This window comes from Arvicola amphibius, chromosome 15, assembly GCF_903992535.2.
Source record: "Arvicola amphibius chromosome 15, mArvAmp1.2, whole genome shotgun sequence".
Lineage (NCBI taxonomy): Eukaryota > Metazoa > Chordata > Mammalia > Rodentia > Cricetidae > Arvicola > Arvicola amphibius.
Genome location: NC_052061.1, coordinates 13,533,738 through 13,554,292, shown reverse-complemented (window position 1 = coordinate 13,554,292; position 20,555 = coordinate 13,533,738). Strand labels below are relative to the sequence as shown.

Below are 20,555 nucleotides of genomic sequence, written 5' to 3'. Positions count from 1 at the left end.
ATCTATGCCCCAAATACAAGAGAACATTACTAAGCTTAAATCACACATTAAATACCACACACGAATAGTAGGAGACTTCAATACCCCACTCTCTCCAATGGACAGGTCAACCAGACATAATCATAACAGAAAAATAAGAGAGCAGATGACATGTCATGACTCAAATGAACTTAACAGACATCTATAGAACATTTAACCCAAACACAAAATATACCTTCTTCTCTGCATCTCATGGAACTTTCTCAAAAATTGACCACATACTCTGTAACAAAGAAAACCTCAAGAGATTCAAAAAAATTGGAATAACCCCCCTGTATCTTATTGGATAACCATGGCTTAAACTTAGAATTCTAAAACAACACTAACTGCAGAAAGCCTATACGCTCATGGAAATTGAACAGTGCTCAATTGAATAATCCCTGGATAAAGGAAGAAATAAAGAAAGAAATTAAAGACTTCCTAGAATTCAATGAAAATGAATGCACAACTTACCCAAACTTATGGGACACAATGAAAGCAGTGTTAAGAGGAAAGTTCATAGCACAAAATGACTACATAAGAAATCTGAAAAAAATCCCACATTAGCAAGTTAACATAAAACCCGAGAGATCTAGAATAAAAAGAAGGAGGACTAGATGACAGGAAATAATCAAAATAAGAGCTAAAATCAACAAAATAGAAATAAGGAAAATAATACAAAGAATCAATGAGAAAAAGAGCTGGTTCTTTGAGAAAATCAACAACATAGACAAACCTTTTCCAAACTGAACAAAAGACAGAGAGACAATAATATCCCAACTAACAAAATCAGAAATGAAAAGGGGACATAACAATAAACACATAGGAAATGCAGAGAATCGTCTTCAGGTCATACTTCAAAAATCTGTACTCCACAAAACTGGAAAACTTAAAGGAAATGGACAATTTTCTGGATAAATATCACTTACCAAAATTAAATAATGACCAGATAAGCAAATTAAATGCACCTATAACCATCAAGGAAATAGTAACAGTCATCAAAAGTCTCTCAACTAAAAGAAGCCAAGAACCAGATGGTTTCAGCGTAGAATTCAACAAGATTTTCAAAGAAGAACTAATACCAACACTCCTCAAATTGTTCCACACAATAGAAACAGAAAGAACATGGCTAAACTCTTTTTATGAGGCTACAGTAACCATCATATCCAAATCACGCAAAGACATTATTAAGAAAAAGGATTACAGACCAATCTCACTAATGAACATTGATGCAAAAATACTCAGTAAAATACTGACAAACTGAATCAAAGAACACATCAGAAAAATCATCCACCATAAACAAGTAGGCTTCATCCCAGAGATGCAGGGATGGTTTAACATACAAAAATCTGTCAATGTAATCTACCATATAAACAAACTGAAACAAAAAGAAAGATATGATCATCTATCTCATTAGATGTTTAAAAAGCCTTTGGCAAAGTTCAACAGCACTTCATGATAAAAGTCTTGGAGAGAACAAGTATACAAGGAACATACCTAAACACAATAAAGCCAATATAGAGCAAGCCAAGAGATAACATGAAACTAAATGGAGAGAAACTCACAGCGATCCCACTGAAATCAGGAAGAGAACAAGATCGTCTACTTTCTCTATATCTATTCAATATAGTACTTGCAGTTCTAGCTAGAGCAGTAAGACAACAGAAGGAGATCAAGGGGATGGAAAGTGGGAAAGAAGTCAAACTCACACTATTTGCTGATCATATGATAGTATATATAAGTGACTCCAAAAATTCTACCAGGAAACTCCCACAACTGGTAAAACACCTTCAATAATGCAGCAGGACACAAGATTAAGTAAAAAAAAAAAAAATCCAAAAATCAGTAGCCCTTCTTTCTACAGATGATAAATGGGCTGAGAAAGAAATCAGAGAAGCAACACAATAGCCACAAATAACATAAAATATCTTGGGGGTAACTCTAACCAAACAAGTGAAAGAAAGACCTGTATGACAAGAAGTTTAAATCTCTGAAAAAAGAAATTGAAGACACCAGAAAATGGGAAGCGTTCCACTGCTCTTGGGTATGGAGAATTAACATAGTAAAAATGGCAATCTTACCAAAGGCAATCTACAGATTCAATGCAATGCCCAGCAAAATTCCTCACAGACCTTGAAAGAACTTCATATAAAAAAAAAGAAGCAAAAACAAACAAACAACCCCCCCAAAACACAGGCTAGCCAAAACAATCTTGTACAATAAAGAAACTTCTGGAGGCATCACCATCCTTGATTTCAAATTCTACTATAGAGTGACAGGAACAAAACCAGCCTGGTATTGGCATAAAAAAAGACAGGAGGACCAATGGAATCAAACTGAAGACCTAGATATCAATCCACACACCTACAAACACCTGATTTTTGACAAAGAAGTTAAAACTATAAAACGGAAAAAGCATATTCAACAACTGGTCCTGGCATAAATGGATATCAACATGTAGAAGAATGCAAATAGATCCATATCTGATATGGGATGCCCCTCTGTATGTTGTGAGTATGTTTTATTGCCATTGGTTAATAAAGAAGCTGCTTTGAGCCTATGGTAGGGTAGAACAAATCCAGGCAGGAAATCTGAACAGAGGTATAGAGAGAAAGGCAAAGAGAAGTCATGTAGCTGCTGAAGGAGACAGACAGCAGAGCTACATTACCTGGTAAGCCACAGCCTTGTGGCGATACACAGAATAATAGAAATGGGTTAATTTAAGATGTAAGAGGTAGTTAATAAAAAGCCTGAGCTAATAGTCCAAGCAGTGCTATAATTAATATAGTTTCTGTGTGATTATTTCATGTCTTGGCATGTGGGAAACAAACAAGCAGTTTCTGCCTACATGTATTTTGTTCTATTGCCATGAACAAAACACAAGTCCATAAGGATCAAAGACTTCAACATAAAACCAACCACACTGAACTTCACAGAAGAGAAAGTGGGAAGTACACTTGAACACACTGGCAAAGAAGACTACTTCCTAAATATAACCTTAATAGCACAGACACTGAGAGAAATAATTAATAAATCGTATCTCCTCAAACTGAGAAGATTCTGTAAAGCAAAAAATATGGTCAATAAGACAAAATAACAGCCTACAGAATGGGAAAAGATCTTCCAGAACCTCACATCTGAGAGAGAACTGATGACCAAAATATACAAAGAACTCAAGAAACTTGACATCAAAAGAACAAATAATCCAATAAAAAATAGGGTACAGACATAAACAAAGAACTCTCAACAGATAAAACTCAAATGGCTGAAAGACACTTAAGGAAATGCTCAACATCCTTAACCATCAGAGAAATGCAAATCAGAACAACTCTGAGACTCCGTCTGACACCCGTCAGAAGAGTGGCCAAGATCAAAAACACTGATGACAGTTTATGCTAGATATGATGAGGGGTAAGGGGAACACTCCTCCATTGCTAGTGGGAGTGCAGACTTGTAGAGCTGCTTTGAAAATCAGAATGGCGATTTCTGAGAAAATTAGGAAACAATCTAACTCAAGACCCAGTAATACTACTTTTGGTTATATACCTGAAGGATGTCTAATCATTCCACAAGGCCATGTGTTCAACTAAGTTCATGGCAGCATTGTAATAGCCAGAACCTGGAAACAACCTGGATGCTCCTCAACTGAAGAATGGATAAAAAAGTTATACATTTACAGAATGGAGTACTACTCGGTGGGGAAAAATGACATCCTGAAATTTGCAAGCAAATGGATGGATCTAAAAAAAGAAAGCATCTTCAACAAGTTATGGTGCTGGCATAACTGGATGTCAGCATGGAGAAGAATGCAAATAGATCCATATCTATCACCACGCACAAAACTCAAGCCCAGATGGATCAAAGACCTCAATATAAATCTATTAACACCAAACCTCACAGAAGAAAAGGTGAGAATTAAATTTCAACACATTGGCCCAGGAGACCACTTCCTAAATATAACGCCAGTAATAAAGACACTGAGAACAACAATAAATAAATGGAACCTTTTGAAACTGAGAACCTCTGTAAAGCAAAGGACACAGTAAGACAAAAAGGCAGCTCATTGAATGGGAAAAGATCTTCACTGATCTCACATCAGACAGAGGAATGATCTCCAAAATACATAAAGAACTCAAGAATTTAGACATCAAAATAACAAATTATCCAATTAAAAAATGGGGTACGGAAATAAACAGAATTCTCAACAGAAGAATCTCAAATGGCTGAAAGACACTTGAAGAAATGTTCGACATCCTTAGCCATCAGGAAAATGGAAATCAAAACAACTCTGAGATACCATCTTACACCAGTCAGAATGGCTAAGATCAAAAACACCAATGATAGCTTATGCTGGAGAGGATGTGAAGTAAGGGGAACACTCATCCTTAGCTGGTGGGAATGCAACCTTGTACAACCACTCTGAAAATCAGTATGGCGGTTTCTCAGAAAATTGGGAATCAACCTATTTCAAGACCCAGCAATACCACTCTTGGGCATATACCCAAAGGATGCTCAATCTACTATATGGACATGTGCTCAGCCATGTTCATAGAAGCATTATTTGTAATAGTCACAACCTGTAAACAACCTAGACGTTTTTCAACAAAAGAATGGATAAAGAAAATATGGTACATTTACACAATGGAGTACTACTCAGAGGTTTAAAAAAATGACATCTTGAAATTTGCATGCAAATGGATGGAACTAGAAAAAAACATCATCCTGAGTGAGGTAACCCAGACGCAGAGAGCAGCAAGGTACGTACTCACTCATCAGTGAATACTAGATGTAAAGCAAAGCAAAAGGAGCCGATAATCCATGACCCCAGTGAAGTTAGGTTACAAGTAGAACCATAAGAAAAACATACATGGATCCCCTTGAGAAAGGGAACTAGATAAGATCTCCTGAAAAAATTGGGAGTGTGGGGCTAGCGGGAGAAGGGAGGACAGAAAGGGGGAGGGCAGGAAAAGGGAAATGAGAGGAGAATTTGAGGGAAAGGGATAGTCAAGATGGGGAAAGGACAGAGAGGGAGAGCAAGGAAAGAGATATTTTGATATAGGGACCCATTATGGGGCTAGCAAGATACCTGGCATTAGGGAAATTCCCAGAAATCTACAAGGATGATCCCAGTTAAGACCCTAAGCAAATGTGGTGAGGGTGCCTGAACTGGCCTTGCCCTGTGGAGGGGGGGGGGGATGGGGACAACCAGCATAAGACCAAACTAGGCCCTTTGAATGTGGTTGATAGTTGTATGGCTGGGGCAGACAGTGGGGTCACTGACAGTGAGACCAGGATTTATCCCTACTGCTTGTACTGGCTTTTTGGAGCCTATTCTCTTTAGAGGAATACCTTGCTCAGCCTAGATATATTGGGAAGGGCCTTGGTCCTGCATCAAAGAAATATGCTAGACTTTGTTGTCCTCCCACGGCTCTGTGAGACGAGGATGAGGGGTGAGGTGGGGATGGGGGAGGCAGAGGGAGCAGGTGGACAGGAGGGAGTGGGAACTGGGACTGGTATGTAACACAAGAAAAAATAGTTTAAAAAAATAAATTAAAAAAAAGAGTGGCTTTGATTACAATACACTTAGAACCTTTTCTGGAGGCTTTGTATGATTTAGCAAACCAGACAGGCTACACTAGAACATCTGCTGTTTCGTCAATGCCTCCATTTTGATGCACATTCAAGGACCCAGGAAGTTTGAAGCATAATGAACTTATCAGAACAGGAATGTTTTTTCTTTATTTAAAGTTAGTAAGATGTAGAGCATACTTACTCGGTTCCTTACAATTTTCTTAACACTGTAAATTATATGCAAACAGTGAGAATATACTAGAAGAATTCTTAGTCAACAATCTACTAACATATGGTTATAAAATTTTTGTCTCAAATAAAATTTAAGTATTTCATCTTAGAATACTTTTCTTTTTTTGGTAAACATTATTGCTTCCATTTTGTGTGCATGTTGCATGTGCCATGGCAAACATGGGGAGGTAGAGGGGATTTGCAGGAGTCAGTTCTCTTCCTTTCCCGTGTGGGTCCGAGGGATTGAACTCAGGAAATTAGGCTTGGCTGCAGATGTTTTAATTGCTGTGTTTTCTTGCCAGCCATCAAACACTCTTTTAGGTTTTTGAGACAGTCTGTGTAGCCCAGACTGGCCTGGAATTTGGGACCTTCCTGCCTTGGCTCTAAGAGTTAACATACCTGGCTACATGATACTATTAAAAGAAGATATTTACTGCTAGCAGTTACCAGGCCTGATTTAATAAGCTGCAATTAGTTTCCTGATTTACAATACAATGTTATTGAAAATTTGGATTGTGGGGTTTAACTGCCCAAAATTGATGGGATGAGAGAACAAACACACTTATTCATTTATTTTGCCTGACTCGATTGTACTTCAGGTGACTAAAGAGACAATGGCAGCAGTTCTTTTTATGAACAGACAATTCCAGGTAACACTGTAAAGGAGTGAAAGTCACAGTGCCATTCTAGCTGTTTTGAAACAGTGGCTTTGACAATGACCACTATACTGCCTAAATCCATGAAAGGGGATATAATGATCTATGCCTAGTAAGATGAAAAGACTATTTAATTTTAATATCATAACACATTAAAAATTTATGCATCTTCTTAATTAGCTAAAACACAGACTATGTTCCAGACTCTAACTACTGAAACCTAAGGACAAATTAACACAGAAACACCATGGGGACAGATTCCTTAGTTAGGGTTTCTATTGCTGTGAAGAGACACCATGGCAACTCTTTTAAAGGAAAATAGTAAATGGGGCGGCTTACAGTTCAGAGGTTCAGTCTATTAACATCATGGTGGGATGTGGCAGTGTACAGGAAGATATGGCAGAGGAGAGGTAGCTGAGAGTTCTACATCTTGTGCAGGCAACAGAAAGTGAACTAAGATACTGGGCATGGCTTGAGCATATATGAGACCTCAGAGTCTGCCTCCACAGTGACACACTTCCTCGACCAAGGCTACACATACCAACAAAGCCACACATCCTAATAGTGTCGCTACATTTGGTGTCATTTTCTTTCAAACCAGAGCAGACTCAGAAAAGAGATATTTCTGCAAACTGGTAACATTTCTTTGTATGGTATTCTGTTGCCTTTAATCCCAGCACTTGGGAGGCAGAGGCAGGCAGATCTCTGTGAGTTTGAGGCCAACCTGGTCTACAAGAGCTAGTTCCAGGACAGGCTCCAAAGCTACAGAGAAACCTTGTCTCGACCCCCCCCCAAAAAAAACCAGCCAAACAAACAACAACAACAACAACAACAACAACAACAAAATCCCAAACAAAAACAAAACAAAACCCTGGGGAGTATATAGGGCTATTCTGAATAATGACTATATACTTACTATTAAATAATTATTGTAAAACATTTTGGGTTCAGAATAATCTACTGGTGGAAATAAAGAAAAAACATTCTTGGGATAGAAGAGATGGCTCAGCTGGTCTAGAGCACTTGCTGCTCTTTCTGAGCACCATGATTAAGTTCCAGAACCCATATGGTGGCTCACAGTCACCCGAACTCCAGGATCCAGTGCCCCCCTTTCAGTGTCATTAGGTACTAGCATGTGTGTGGTACATGACATACATGCAAAACTCTTATTTACACTAAATAAACATAATGAATCTTTAAAATACTCATCATTTAGAAGTACATACTGAAGTATTCACAAGTGAAATGAGAAATTTGTGATTTTAAGATTTTCTGAGGGACATTTGGTAGCATTCAGATAAATTATCCACCTATATGTAGACTTATAATTCTTAAAGCCAGGCAATGGGTAAATGTGTAACATATTACAGGAGTTTCCAGGCCTGAAGAAGGAGCTCAGTGTTAAAGTGTTAACCAGCAAGTGCTCCACAGTCAACAACAGTTCTTATTTGCTCCTTTTCAGTATTCAAGCTAAATAATTTTTCAACCATTATTTTTTATGGTATTTATTAGTAAAAGACTTAAATGTAAAGGGAAAAAATATTGAGTGGCATATGTCCAAATTATCAAAAATCTCTAAACAGTGGAGAATTCAAATATAAGGTGTTTAACATCAACAAAAACTGTAAGAACTAAGGTCATATTCATCACACTAAATACTTCCTCTTATTTCCAGTATATTAACCTTCTGCTACCTACATTACATTGTAACTTTTTAAAGGTTTGATCATAGCATAATGTGATTAAGAAATTATTTTTATGGGGATATAAAAATCCCATCATTCTTAGGCAGATCATAATACATTTCATTACTATGGAACTCACCTGCTGTAAAATCTTCGGTCAGATCAATAAATGCATGAGAATGTGGATTCCTCATTTTACTTTTAGTGGTCAAGGCAGGATGCCAAGATAAATTTCTAAAATATAAAAAAATATTTTTAAGGCATGTATTAAGTGAGTATTTTACTAAAGTATAAGAATATTAACATATGATCACTTAAAATATTATTATGATATATTTTATATATTACACAATCCACATTTTTAATATATATAATTCAATGGGATTTAGTGTGGTCACAGTGTAAAGTTGATGCTTTTCTCAAAGTCCAAAACATTTTCATTTGAAAAAGAAACTTTCCATTTGGAATGGGACTGATGGATCATGCGACCAAACCCGTCTCTCTGAATGTGGCCAACAGCGGGGGCTGACTGAGAAGCAAAGGACATTGGCGCTGGGCTCTGATTCTTCTGCATGGACGGGCTCTGTGGGAGCCTTCTCAGATTGGTCGATCACCTTCCTGGACCTGGGGGGAGTTGGGAGGACCTTGGACTTAGCATAGAGTGGGGAACCCTGATGGCTCCTTGGCCTTGAGAGGGAGGGAGGGGGGATATGGGTGGAGGGAAGGGGAGGGAAGGGGGAGAAGGAGGGGAGGGAAGGGGGAGGAGGAGCGGAGGGAGGGGGGAGGAGGAGGGAAGGAGATGGAAATTTTTAAATATAAAAAAAAATAAACCATGAGAGAAAAAAAAAAAAAGAAAAAGAAACTTTGGATGTCCTAGTCACTCCCCAATTCCTTCCTTTGGCAATCACTAATTTGGTACCTTCACATTCCTCCCCTCCCCAGGACACTTCACATAAACGTACACATCACAGATGACCCTTCATGTGCAGCCACTCTAATTTTCAAGTTCACCCACACTGCATCATAACTGTATCATTAACCTGGGCGTGGTAGCATTTGAGAGGCAGAGGCAGGCAGATTTCTATGGGTACAAGGCCATCCTGTATAATGGTATATTATTTTGGTTTTAATAAATAATGCTTGCCTGAAGATCAGTGCAAAGCAGCCACACTAATCAGCCATACAGGACAGGCAGTGGTGGTGCACACCTTTAATCCCAGCACTCGAGAGGAATGCAAGGCGGGATGAGACAGGAACTCAAGCTCTTTCAGTCTGGAGATTTATAGAGGTGAGAGTTCTCTGGTGGCCTGGCTGCTTTGCTTTTCTGATCTTCAGCTTGAACCCCAATGTCTATCTATCTCTGGGTTTTTATTATTTGTTCTACATAGTGAGTAACAGACAAGTCAGAGCTGTTCAGTTGGACAGTTGGATGCTGTCTCAAAAGACCAAAACAACAATAAACCTTTTTTTCTTTTTTCTTTTTGGAAACAGGGTTTCTCTGTATAGCTGTAGTTGTCCTTGGACTCACTATGTAGACCAGGCTGGCCTCCCACCCAGAGATCTGCTTGACTCTGCCTCTTGAGTGCTGGAATTAAGGTGTGCAGTACCACTGCCCAGCTAACCCTGCATGCTTTTTTATTGTGGACTTAATATTCCATTGTATGGCTATATATTCTGTTTATTCAGTCATCTGTTGATGGACATTGGGTTATTTCTACTCTGGCTAAGAACATTCGTCTGTAAGTTTTGTGGGGATGAATGTTTCAACTGGAGTGGAATTGCTGGGCTATAATGTTTACTTTTTGATGAAGTAAACCAATTATTTTCTAAGGTGACTTTACCGTTCTGTATTCCCATCATCAGGGAAGGAATGTTTCAATACTGCCGTATCTTTGATAATTTGCCTACCACCCCAGAGGGGTTACTTTGTGTTTTACTCATGTCTAAAGATCTCAAGCATGTTCACATGGTTCTTGACCATCTGTAGCTCTTCACTAGGGAAATAACTGTTCAAATCATCTGCTGATGTTAAAATTGTATCTTTATTGCTTTATTATTGATTCATAAGACGTTAGACAACATTGTTTTCCAGTCTCAGGGCTGTCTTTCAATTTCTGATGGTGATCTCAGAAAACCAGTTTTTAGTTTTGATGAACCCCATTCCATCTATTTTTCTTTCTGTTACTTATTCTTTTGGTACTATATAATGTCATAAAAATGGTTTTAGTTCATGTTGGCTTTGCATTCTCTGTAAAGTAAGAAGGCATAAATTTTATTTCACAGAAGTGGTTAAAAGAATGATGATTCTTTGGAGCATGAGAGAGAATGAATTCAAAGCCTATTTCACAATATAATCAATATATTAAGTCAAAATATACCCAAAAGCTAACATTGTACAATTCTTAGAAATAAGTGCAAAGAAAATACTAATGTCTTTGGATATGGCAAAGAAAATTATTTTTCCTGAGAGAGAGTTTCACTCTGTATCCAAGGCACCTAGAACTCACATAGATCTACCTGTCTCTGCTTCTCTGGGGCAGGGAGTAAAGATACGCAACATCATGCCCTTGACAAGGGACTCATAAACCTTGTCTCCCCACCACCATATGACAAAAGCAAACAGACGAGAGCTGGAGAGATGGCTTAGTAGTTAAGAACAGTTATCTCTGTCAAGGACTAGGGTTTGACTCCCAGCACCCACCTGACAGTTCACAACCTTAATTCCTAACAAGAGTCCTAGGGGATTCAATGCCCTCTTCTGACTTCCTCAAGTACTACTAAGTATGCACGTGGTGCACAGACATACACTCAAATACTAAAAATAAAATTAGTAAATCTTTAAAAGTAAACAGACAAACTGTTCTATTAGAAATTAAAAAAACTTTATGCATCAAAGGAAGGCAAAAGGACTTTATACTGATAAGTTTTTCATGTCAACTTGACACTGGTGAGAATTACATAAGAAGATAAAAACCAAATTGAAAAATGCCCCATAACATTGGCCTATAGGGCATTTTCTTGATTTGTGATTGATGTGAAAGAGCCCAGTTCACTGTGGGTGGTGCCACCTACCTAGGAGTGGTCATGAAGGATGGAGCTAGTAAGCATGTTCCCTCATGGTTTCTGTTTCTGTTCCTGTCTTGACTTCCTTGAATAATAAATTTCAAATTCTGAGATGAAATAAGCCCTTTTCTCCTCAAGTTGCTTTTAGTCATGGTGATTATCACAACAATAGGCAAGTACTAAGAGAGAAGATTATTACTAGAAGTGGGGTTTTGCCATTATAGACCTGACCATGTTTTAGGGGTAATAATAGAAAGACTCTGAGTCAGAAACGTCACCGAGTGTTCAGAGCTTAAAAAGCTGTTGTGGAAACTTAGACATAATTCTGAGAAAAGTACAGATGATGAAGGCCTAGCCTGTAAAGTTTCCAAATCCCACCCATACTCTATCATGGTGGTCCATGCGGTACTTTGAGTTAAGAACTCTATAAAGTGAAATCTTTGCTTTTCTGGGCTGACACTGGTCAGTAGAAACTGAAGAATCAGCTGTGACTAAGAAGACAGCAGCACATTGAGGCAAAGTTTTCTGGGAAGTGTTTCCTATGATCAGCTGCCGTGCAGAGGAGCTGACAGTAAGTTTGGTAATGCGGAAGTTTTCCAGCTGGTCCTGCTTTTGAAGGGGTCAAGTACAGCAGCAGAGGCTTGCACTGTGAGAGACTAGGAGAGGCCACTGGTGAAGATACAACCTTAGTTGACAGAAGTCTTGGGATTGAAGGGGTCATGGAGATAAGCTGAGGCTTAGGACAGTGTGGCAGATTCATCAGAGTCCCAGAAGAGAGCCCAGGAGAGGCTGTTAGTGAAGGTGCATCCCAGCTACATTGAAGACCTCAGCCTTTTGGAGATGCCAGCACCATGGCACAACTGCCAAGAACAGCAGCAGTTGTGGAGTGGAGCCAGCCTGAGCCTTTGACATTAGCTATGGGCGCTGTCACAAGGTTTTGGAGCCTATAAGATTCTGAGTCTTAGAGGTTTGACACTGAGCTTTATAATGCAGGGTAAATCCGTGATTTGAATGTAACTGTGCCTGCTTCTCTGTTTCTGAGTAAATAGTATTAACTTACTTGTGACTCAGCAGGAGCCCACAGTTAGAGACTTGGAAGTTTTGAGAGACTTTGGATGTTTTAAATAAATTGAACTTTTAAAGTACTTGAATTATTAAAGACAGAGTTTAGAAGTTATTCTCATATTTTATATTGCAATGTTGCTATTTCTGTAAGGTCTTGAAGATGGACAATAAAGGAAAGGTTATAGTTGAACAGTGATGTGTTCGTATGCCAAGTGGACAAGGAGTCAACTGGGCTGGTTGGTGTTTATGTCAGTTTGACATAGGCTGGTGCATATGCATGCATGTGAGGCCTAAGGTTAACAGTGAAAGTTGTCTTTGATAACCTTCCACCTTATATATTGAGTAGGGTCTATAGAGAACCCAGAACTAAATGTTGGCTTAGCCTGGCTAGCCTGGAAACACTGTCTCCATTTTCCACTTGCAGAGATTATAGGAGGCCACTATGCTCAACTAAGCTTTTGTATGAGATCTGGGGATCTACTGTCCCCAGGCTCACATGGCATATGCTTTACCCAGTCAACCATCTACCCACCCCCACAATCTATTTTTAAATAGAGCTAAGGGCTAGAAAATTTTCCAAAGACTTATGACTGCTTGGTATGGTGATGAATGCCTCTAATTCAAGCACTCAGAAGACTAAGGTAGAAGGTTAATAAATTTGATGCTAGCCTGGGTAACATTATGAGTTCTTGGCCAGCCTAGGCCAGCTGAGACCTTGTTTTAAAAACTCAAACCAAATATAAACAAAATCACCCCCACCAAAGCCCAAATCAACAACAAGAAAACAGAAATCAAGCCAAGGGACTGGCGATATGGCTCAGTGGTTAACAGTCTACTACTCCTGCAGAGTACCCTAGTTGGGTTCCCAGTGCCTACACCAGGCAACTCATAACTGTGCATAACTCCAGTTCCAAGAAATCCTACGCCTCTGTGGATACCACCTACAATCACAGCCCCCCCCCCCACATACATATAACTTAAAATAATAAAAATAATAAATCTTAAGCCGGGCAATGTTGGCACATGCCTTTAATCCCAGCACTCAGGAGGCAGAGGCAGGAAGAGCTCTGTGAGTTTGAGGCCAACCTGGGTCTATAAGAATTAGTTCTTGGACAGGATCCAAGCTACAGAGAAACTCTGTCTCAAAAACCAAAAATAAAGATTGGATTGGTATTTTTTTAAAGTAATAAAATAAAATAATAATGATAAATAAAGTAAAAAAAGAGATTAAACCAAAGAACTCAATCCATGAACCAGTAATTCTGGTCTCCGTATGGAGGTGGGGAAAAAAGATAAAATAATAAATCTTAAATAAACCAACAACAAGGAAAACAAAAATCTGGCTACTCCATACATCATTAGTCATTAGGGAAATGCTAAATACAGCCACCATGAGAAATCACTTTACCACCACCAGAATGGTAATTGTAAGCTGCTTTTTGTATTAATTAGGGAGCTTCTCTTTACAATGGATGGCAGTGAATGAATACAGAAGTTGGTTGCTCAAGGTGCTAAAAATAATGCTGTCCACACAAGAATGAACCTGCCAACAGCTAGTCCTAAATGGGAGAGGAGCTCTTGGGGCCCACCTCCCTGTTGAATTACTGACTGCTGAAGGATTCTGGGAGAGAGGGAGTAACTGTCCTCAGATCTGTATTTAGTGGTGAGTCTACCAGGCACCAAGGTTTTATCTGTGGCTGATTTTGATATTTTTGGAAAGCAAAAAGAGATCAAACTAATTTGTTCTTGAGGGTTGAATGTGGGAAAAGAATAAACACTTTTCAAGTAAAGACTTTCTCTCCCTAAAGCAAGAAACAACAGCCTTTTCTGTATAATCTTTGTTCATATTAATTTTTTAAAGTTAGATGAGAGAGTAAAATCAAAACCAAATACATACAAATTAGCTCTGACTCAATTAAAAGCAGGTTTTATGGCACTGGCCTCAAAGAGACTGATCACGTAACTACACTGAGTAGCTACAGGTCTCATTCCCCAGTGTCTAGCTTATCTGAAGCTTAAATATTTCAACAATTCAATTTGTGACATTTTGTCGGGGCTTACTTAGCTAACTTGCTACCAGCAGTAAAGAAAGGGTGCAGAGTGACAGACTGTGACTGAAAGTCAGCACAAACGTGTTGGACCCCAGTTCCCACAGCTTGAGTTTTCACTGGTGTAATAAATAACGAAACTACCTAAACCCTCAACCCATCAGATTGCACATTAAGTAGGTCAGGTGGCCAATGGCTTTTGCTAGACAGACCTGCTGCTCTGGGCATCTAGAGACCCAATCCCGACAAACCAATTACTTCTTGGGCTTCCTTCCGAGTCCCTCTTGATATGTGAATGTGAAACTCCTGAAAAGTACTAATTATACTCTCTAGCTTTCTTTAATGTTTCAAGTCAGCATCCAATTTCTTTAAGTGCTTTAAGCTTTCTACTTGTCTATGATCTGCTGTTTTACATGAACATCACTTAAAGAGGTAGCAGCAAACTAACCCTTAGGTTTATATGCAATGTCCATTTACTGATGAGAGCTGATGCCGGGGGACAGGGAAGCGCTGATGTTTATTTTGGCAGTGCATAGCAGGATAGTCTAATCATAAGTAAATTACTTAGAATCTATGGCTGATAATAAAATTTGCTTCTCTCATCTCTGAAATTGCTCTATGTGCACATCACAGCCTTCTAGAAATAAAAAGCAGGTAACATATTTTGCAGGTAAGTGAACAGATAAAAATTGTAATCTCATATAAGTGTTCAGCTTCTCTTGAAGGTTAATGTCACACACTGCTGATTAAAACAGAAGGACAGAGATGAAAATAAAATGGATATTTCCAAGCTAACATTAAGTTTACTCACTAACACTTCTTGACCTTTGTAGATTTCAATTAACTTCCCACACAGAAAACATAATTATATCAAAGTGTTCTAATTTGTGGGCATCATCAGCTTTTATCTCAAAGAATAGCATTTATCAAAGGATGAATTTACATATAATTAATGCCAAGGTAGCTTTTGGTTGCCTATGGTAACAGTTATTCGACATGACTTCTACCCACTTATCAAAGATCATCTCATCACTGAATGCTAACTATTTAAGAAATTCAGGTCAAAGCAGATAACAGGAGATAGGGCTTGGGACAAAAAAGAATATGCAGAGCGTCAGATAGTTCCTTGTTTTTCAATACAATGGAATAATTCATTTAACAAGTATAATGAAGTACACAGTGGTCCTTCGGTAAATGTATGTCCACTGAGGCCTAGTGTCTTACTTTCAGAGAACAATAAATAAATGAATATAAAAATCAGATATAATAGCATTTTATTTCATTAAACATAAAACTTATAACATTAACAAAAGAAATGCATGTATTGTGAAAAGCTGTTTAAAACTTGCAAAAATTATTTAATGATATTCACAAAACAGTAAATAAAAACCCCGTTTAGCTACTTGCCAATGCTTCATCTTTAGGATGGGTACCTCATTGCGGGAAAGTGGCCTTTCATCCCAAAGGGTGGTGACAAAAACTGTGAGTGATCAGAATGCTCCTCATACTTTCAAACCCACAGATCAAAGTTTATATTTTTCCTTTCATATTTAACAAGTTCCCCACCCCACTTTTAAAGACAGTGATTCACTCTATAGACCATGCTGGCCTGAAGCCTCCAAATACCTGGCTAACAGGTGTGGAGCACCATGCACAGAAATGGACACATTTAGAGTTGGTGGCCAGTGCTGTAACCTGCAGAGTCACAGCTCAGGCCTCACTGCTCTTTTGAGACAGTCTCACTCTGGCATCCAGGCTGCCTGGGAACTCACTACAAAGCCCAGGCTCTTGGCAATTCTCCTGCCTCAGCAGCCCAAGTACTAGCTAGTATTTTTTTTTTTTTTTTTTGGTTTTTCAAGACAGGGTTTCTCTGTAGCTTTGGAGCTTGTCCTGGAGCTAGCTCTTGTAGACCAGGCTGGCCTCGAACTCACAGAGATCTGCCTGCCTCTGCCTCCCGAGTGCTGGGATTAAAGGCGTGCGCCACCACTGCCCGGCTTACTAGCTAGTATTAATGGCATGAGCAACCATGCCTTGTCTACAACACTTTTGGTTACTAATTTCATGGTGAAATGTTATTTTTAAATTTCGCTGGACAAAGCTCATAACTATGCTTTTCCGAAAAGATGATGATAATCTTTCTGAACGAGTCAGAGTGCACACTGCTCTCCAGAGGACAGCAGTTCAGTTCCTGGTCGCTTACCTGTAACTCTAGTTCCAGGAACTCTGACCCACTATTCGGGACTGCCAGGCACCTGCACTCACATGCACATGCCCATAATCCCTACCCATAATGAAAAATAAAACAAATTTTAAAACATAATTCACAAACAGTTTTGAATGGTGATAACAAGAAACAAATGACAAATGTGTGAGGCTTGACAAGCTGGGTTCACAGGTAAAGCTGCTTGACAACAAGCCTGACGACCTGAGTTTGATCCTTGGGAGCTACAAGAGGAAAGAACAGACTCCTGCCAGTTGTCCTCTGACCTCTATGCACATTACGGCAAGTGTAAGCACATGTGTGTTAGCACATATGTGCACACACACATACACTCAATGAATAAATAAAATGTAATAAATTGAAAAATAATAGCTTTCACCAGGACCCATCCTTGCATCCTCCAAACACAGGTTCTTCCCACACCACATCTGACATCTACATCAAGCCCGATCCTACACATCCTTTTCCAAGGACTAACCCAGTGAGGTGGCTTGACCTTTCCTACACCCACTATACCTAGTCATCGTCCTACTTCCAGGGCTCTTAGTCTGACCAGCTGTGTCTGCTCAACAACCAATCTCCAGGACTCTTCCAGGACCAATCCTTCATGTTCTGACTCACAAGCCCTCCCCACAGTACATCCAACCCTCTATCCAGCCAGTCCTGTGTAACCTTCTCCAGGGTATAGCAAAATAAGTCAGTCTGATCATGTCCAGCCCCCAAGATCTAGAGCAGCTCCTATATCCAGTGCCTCAGCCTAGTCTGGCACCAACTGGCAACTAACTTCCAGGATTCTGCCAGGCCCTGTCCTGCCAGGCCTGACATACAGGCCCCTTAACAGTACACCCAGCCTCTCCATCCAGGCAGATCCTGCACATCCTTTTCCATGGCATATCCCAGTGAGTGCCTGACCCTTTCCCACATGAGTCTAGCCCAAATACCATACTCACTGCCTCAGCTTAGTCTGGCTACCCCTGCCTGGACCAATCACAAGGTTTCTACCAGGATTGGCCCTGTCTGCCTCAGACCCACTGAACCTCCCATACCACATGCAACCTCTGTACCCAGTCAGATTTAGCCCAATATTCTAGGCGTGGTGGTCTGGATGAAAATGGCCCCTAAAGGGAGTGGTACTATTAGGGGGGGTGGTCTTGTTGGAGGAGTGTGTCATTGTGGAGACAGGCTCAAGCCATATATAAGTCAAGTCAAGCCAGTGAGACAGACCACTTTCCGTGAGTCAAGATGTAGGACTCTCAGCTACTTCTCCAGCACTATGTCCGCCTGTATGCCACCATGATGATAATGGACTAAGCCTCTGAAAATGTAAGTCACCAAATTAAATGTTTTCCTTTATAGGTGTTGCTGTGGCCTTGGTGTCTCTTCACAGCAAAACACAAAACACAAAAAACAACAAAGACACAAGGCTTAGACCGGAATGGACATCCTGCACATCAGTCCAATCCTCTCTATCCACCTGACTTCATTCTACCTAAGAATACCAGACATTTAGGCCTAACCCACTTGGGGCATCTATCCTGTCTTCTGCCAACAGATCCAAAAACATGAAAGTTCAAGCCAGTATCACCAGTCCTGTAGAACTGTTTGTCAATGAGAATTGCCTAGATGACCTCTAGAACACAGAAGTTAAAAGAAGAATCATAGATTTCATCAAAGAATTCAAGGAATAAAGAAGACACAAAGAGAGAACTCATTGAAATTAAAAATCAAAGATCCAAACGTACATAATTGTAGCCATTTAATATTTGACAAATCAGAAACATAAGCTGGAGGAAATAAAACCTCTTTATCAAATGGTGCTGGTAAAACTGATATCCATATGCAATAGGATGAAATTAGACCTCTATCTAGGGCTGGAGAGATGGCTCAGCGGTTAAGAGCATTGCCTGCTCTTCCAAAGGTCCTGAGTTCAATTCCCAGCAACCACATGGTGGCTCACAACCATCTGTAATGAGGTCTGGTGCCCTCTTCTGGTCTGCAGGCAGGCACACAGACAGAATATTGTATACATAATAAATAAATAAATACATAAATAAAAAGACCTCTATCTATCACTCAGCACAAAAACTAACCCCCAAAGGATCAAAGAACTAAAAATGAAACCCCTAGAAGAAAACATTGACAGTGCTGGCCACGATACAGGTGTAGGAGAGGACCTTCTGAATAGGACTCCATTTGCCAAAGAACTGGGGCCAGCTACTGACATGTGGGATATTATAAAACTAAAAAATGTCCATACAGCTAAAGAAACTATAAGCCAGGTGAAGAAGAAGCACATAGAGTAGGAGGGAATTTTTTTCAGTTATACATCTGATAGAGGATTAATATCCAGAATATATAAAGAAAACAAAAAATATTAGGAACCTTAAAGGACTTAAAGGAATCTCTGAGGCTTCTTCTCAGGGTTCAAGAGAAAAACGCTACAATAAGTGAAAGAAACTAAAATGTGAGGTTAAGAAGTCTACTCACGGTCTTCTTTATATCCATGTTCTTCATTCTAATTCTTCTGTTCTAACTGTCTTAACTCTAATTCTCTGTCTCAAGTCTATTCCCAATTCTGTTACATTCTTTTTCTTCTTTTCTTCTCTTCTTCTGCCTGCTCCTCTTTTTATTTTTCTATCTCTGTTAATTTCTGGGATGCTTCTGCTCTAACTTCTGCTCCAGCTTCTTTCTGTTCCCGCTTCTGCTAACTCTCTTTGTCCTTACCCAGCTATGAAGACCTACAAAGCCTTGCAGGCTTAGGCAACTAGGCCACCTATGTAAACAGACTAGGGAAGTTTATGGTCTTGGTCCATTATCACTTTTGCCAAATGTTAGCAAGCTCTAAGGGCTTTTTGGGTCTGAAGTTTACATCTTTACTCTAAGATCAGGCCAGGGGTACTTGATGACTATCAGAGGCACCAGTGGAGTGCCCCCCTTCCCCCAGGCTGTGGTAGATGGTTAATTAGTTTTCCTGAGAGTTAAGACACAAGCAGTAAATTTCCTGAACTAAAGTCATTAGTGAACTAAGGTGAAGGTGAGGCAAGGAGAAATAGTCTCCTCCACGGATGAGTAAACCAACTGTTTACCCAGTATGAAAATGGTCGGCCCTGAAAACATATGCATACAAGTAAAATTATATCCACTGAGCAGGTTATATTTTTGCATTTAGGAATAAACATGTCCAGATATTACATAATCATAATTAATGAATAAAAGAAAGTGATAGAAGAGGTATATATGGGAGGGTCTCGGTGGAGGAAAGGAAAGGGGAAATTATGTAATTATAATCTCAAAAAATAAAAACAAAAACATTTGAGGTAGGGGATATAATAAATATTCTCATGTAATCATTACATATGGTATAAAGGCACTGAAATATCACATTGCCACCATTAATATGTATAATAATTATGCATCTATTAAAAATTTTACAATACTCTTAAAAAGTTTTATACTTTAAAAAGTTGCTGTTCATGTCTTTTAAGTGTGAAGTAAACAGAAAATGGTAAAGTATATATTTGTTATGTAGCTGCATACATATTATGAAATTTAAAACTTTGGTTTGACTGAAAAATGTGTCTGAATCCAGTCTGTGACCCAGAGAAATCCTGAGCATAAAACTTTATTTTTAGACCTGACTAATATTACAGACACAAATGTTTTTATTTCAATACTAAAGGTATTCTGAAAGCTTAACATCAGTTTCAAACACCCTGTTATAGAAAATGCCTATTCATGATAAGTTCATGTAACTGTGGAAGATGCTCTAACACTTCATAGGTAGGTGTCATTTCTAAGCAGCGTGATACAGTATTTCACGGGTTCAAGCCAGGGTACAGTAAATTTGAGGCACAAACTATACTTCCAACCACAAGAGAAATTTTTGTGTGAGTGAATTAAAAAATTATTCAGGGCTAGAGAGATGGCTATAAGTCAAGAGTAAATATTGTTCTTGCAGAGGACCCAGGTTCAATTGCCAGCACCCATGTCAGGCAGC

The 20,555-nt window shown here is 39.2% G+C and overlaps 1 protein-coding gene across 1 annotated transcript in view; it reads right to left on the bottom strand.

Moving 5' to 3' along the window:
* The window catches only part of Itfg1 (integrin alpha FG-GAP repeat containing 1), a 120,633-nt gene that overhangs the window by 81,390 nt on the left and 18,688 nt on the right, over positions 1-20,555 (bottom strand). Inside the window, exon 6 of the mRNA XM_038312378.2 lies at positions 8,301-8,395. Within this exon, the coding sequence (XP_038168306.1) occupies positions 8,301-8,395 (95 nt within the window). The remainder of the gene's footprint in view (positions 1-8,300; positions 8,396-20,555) is intronic.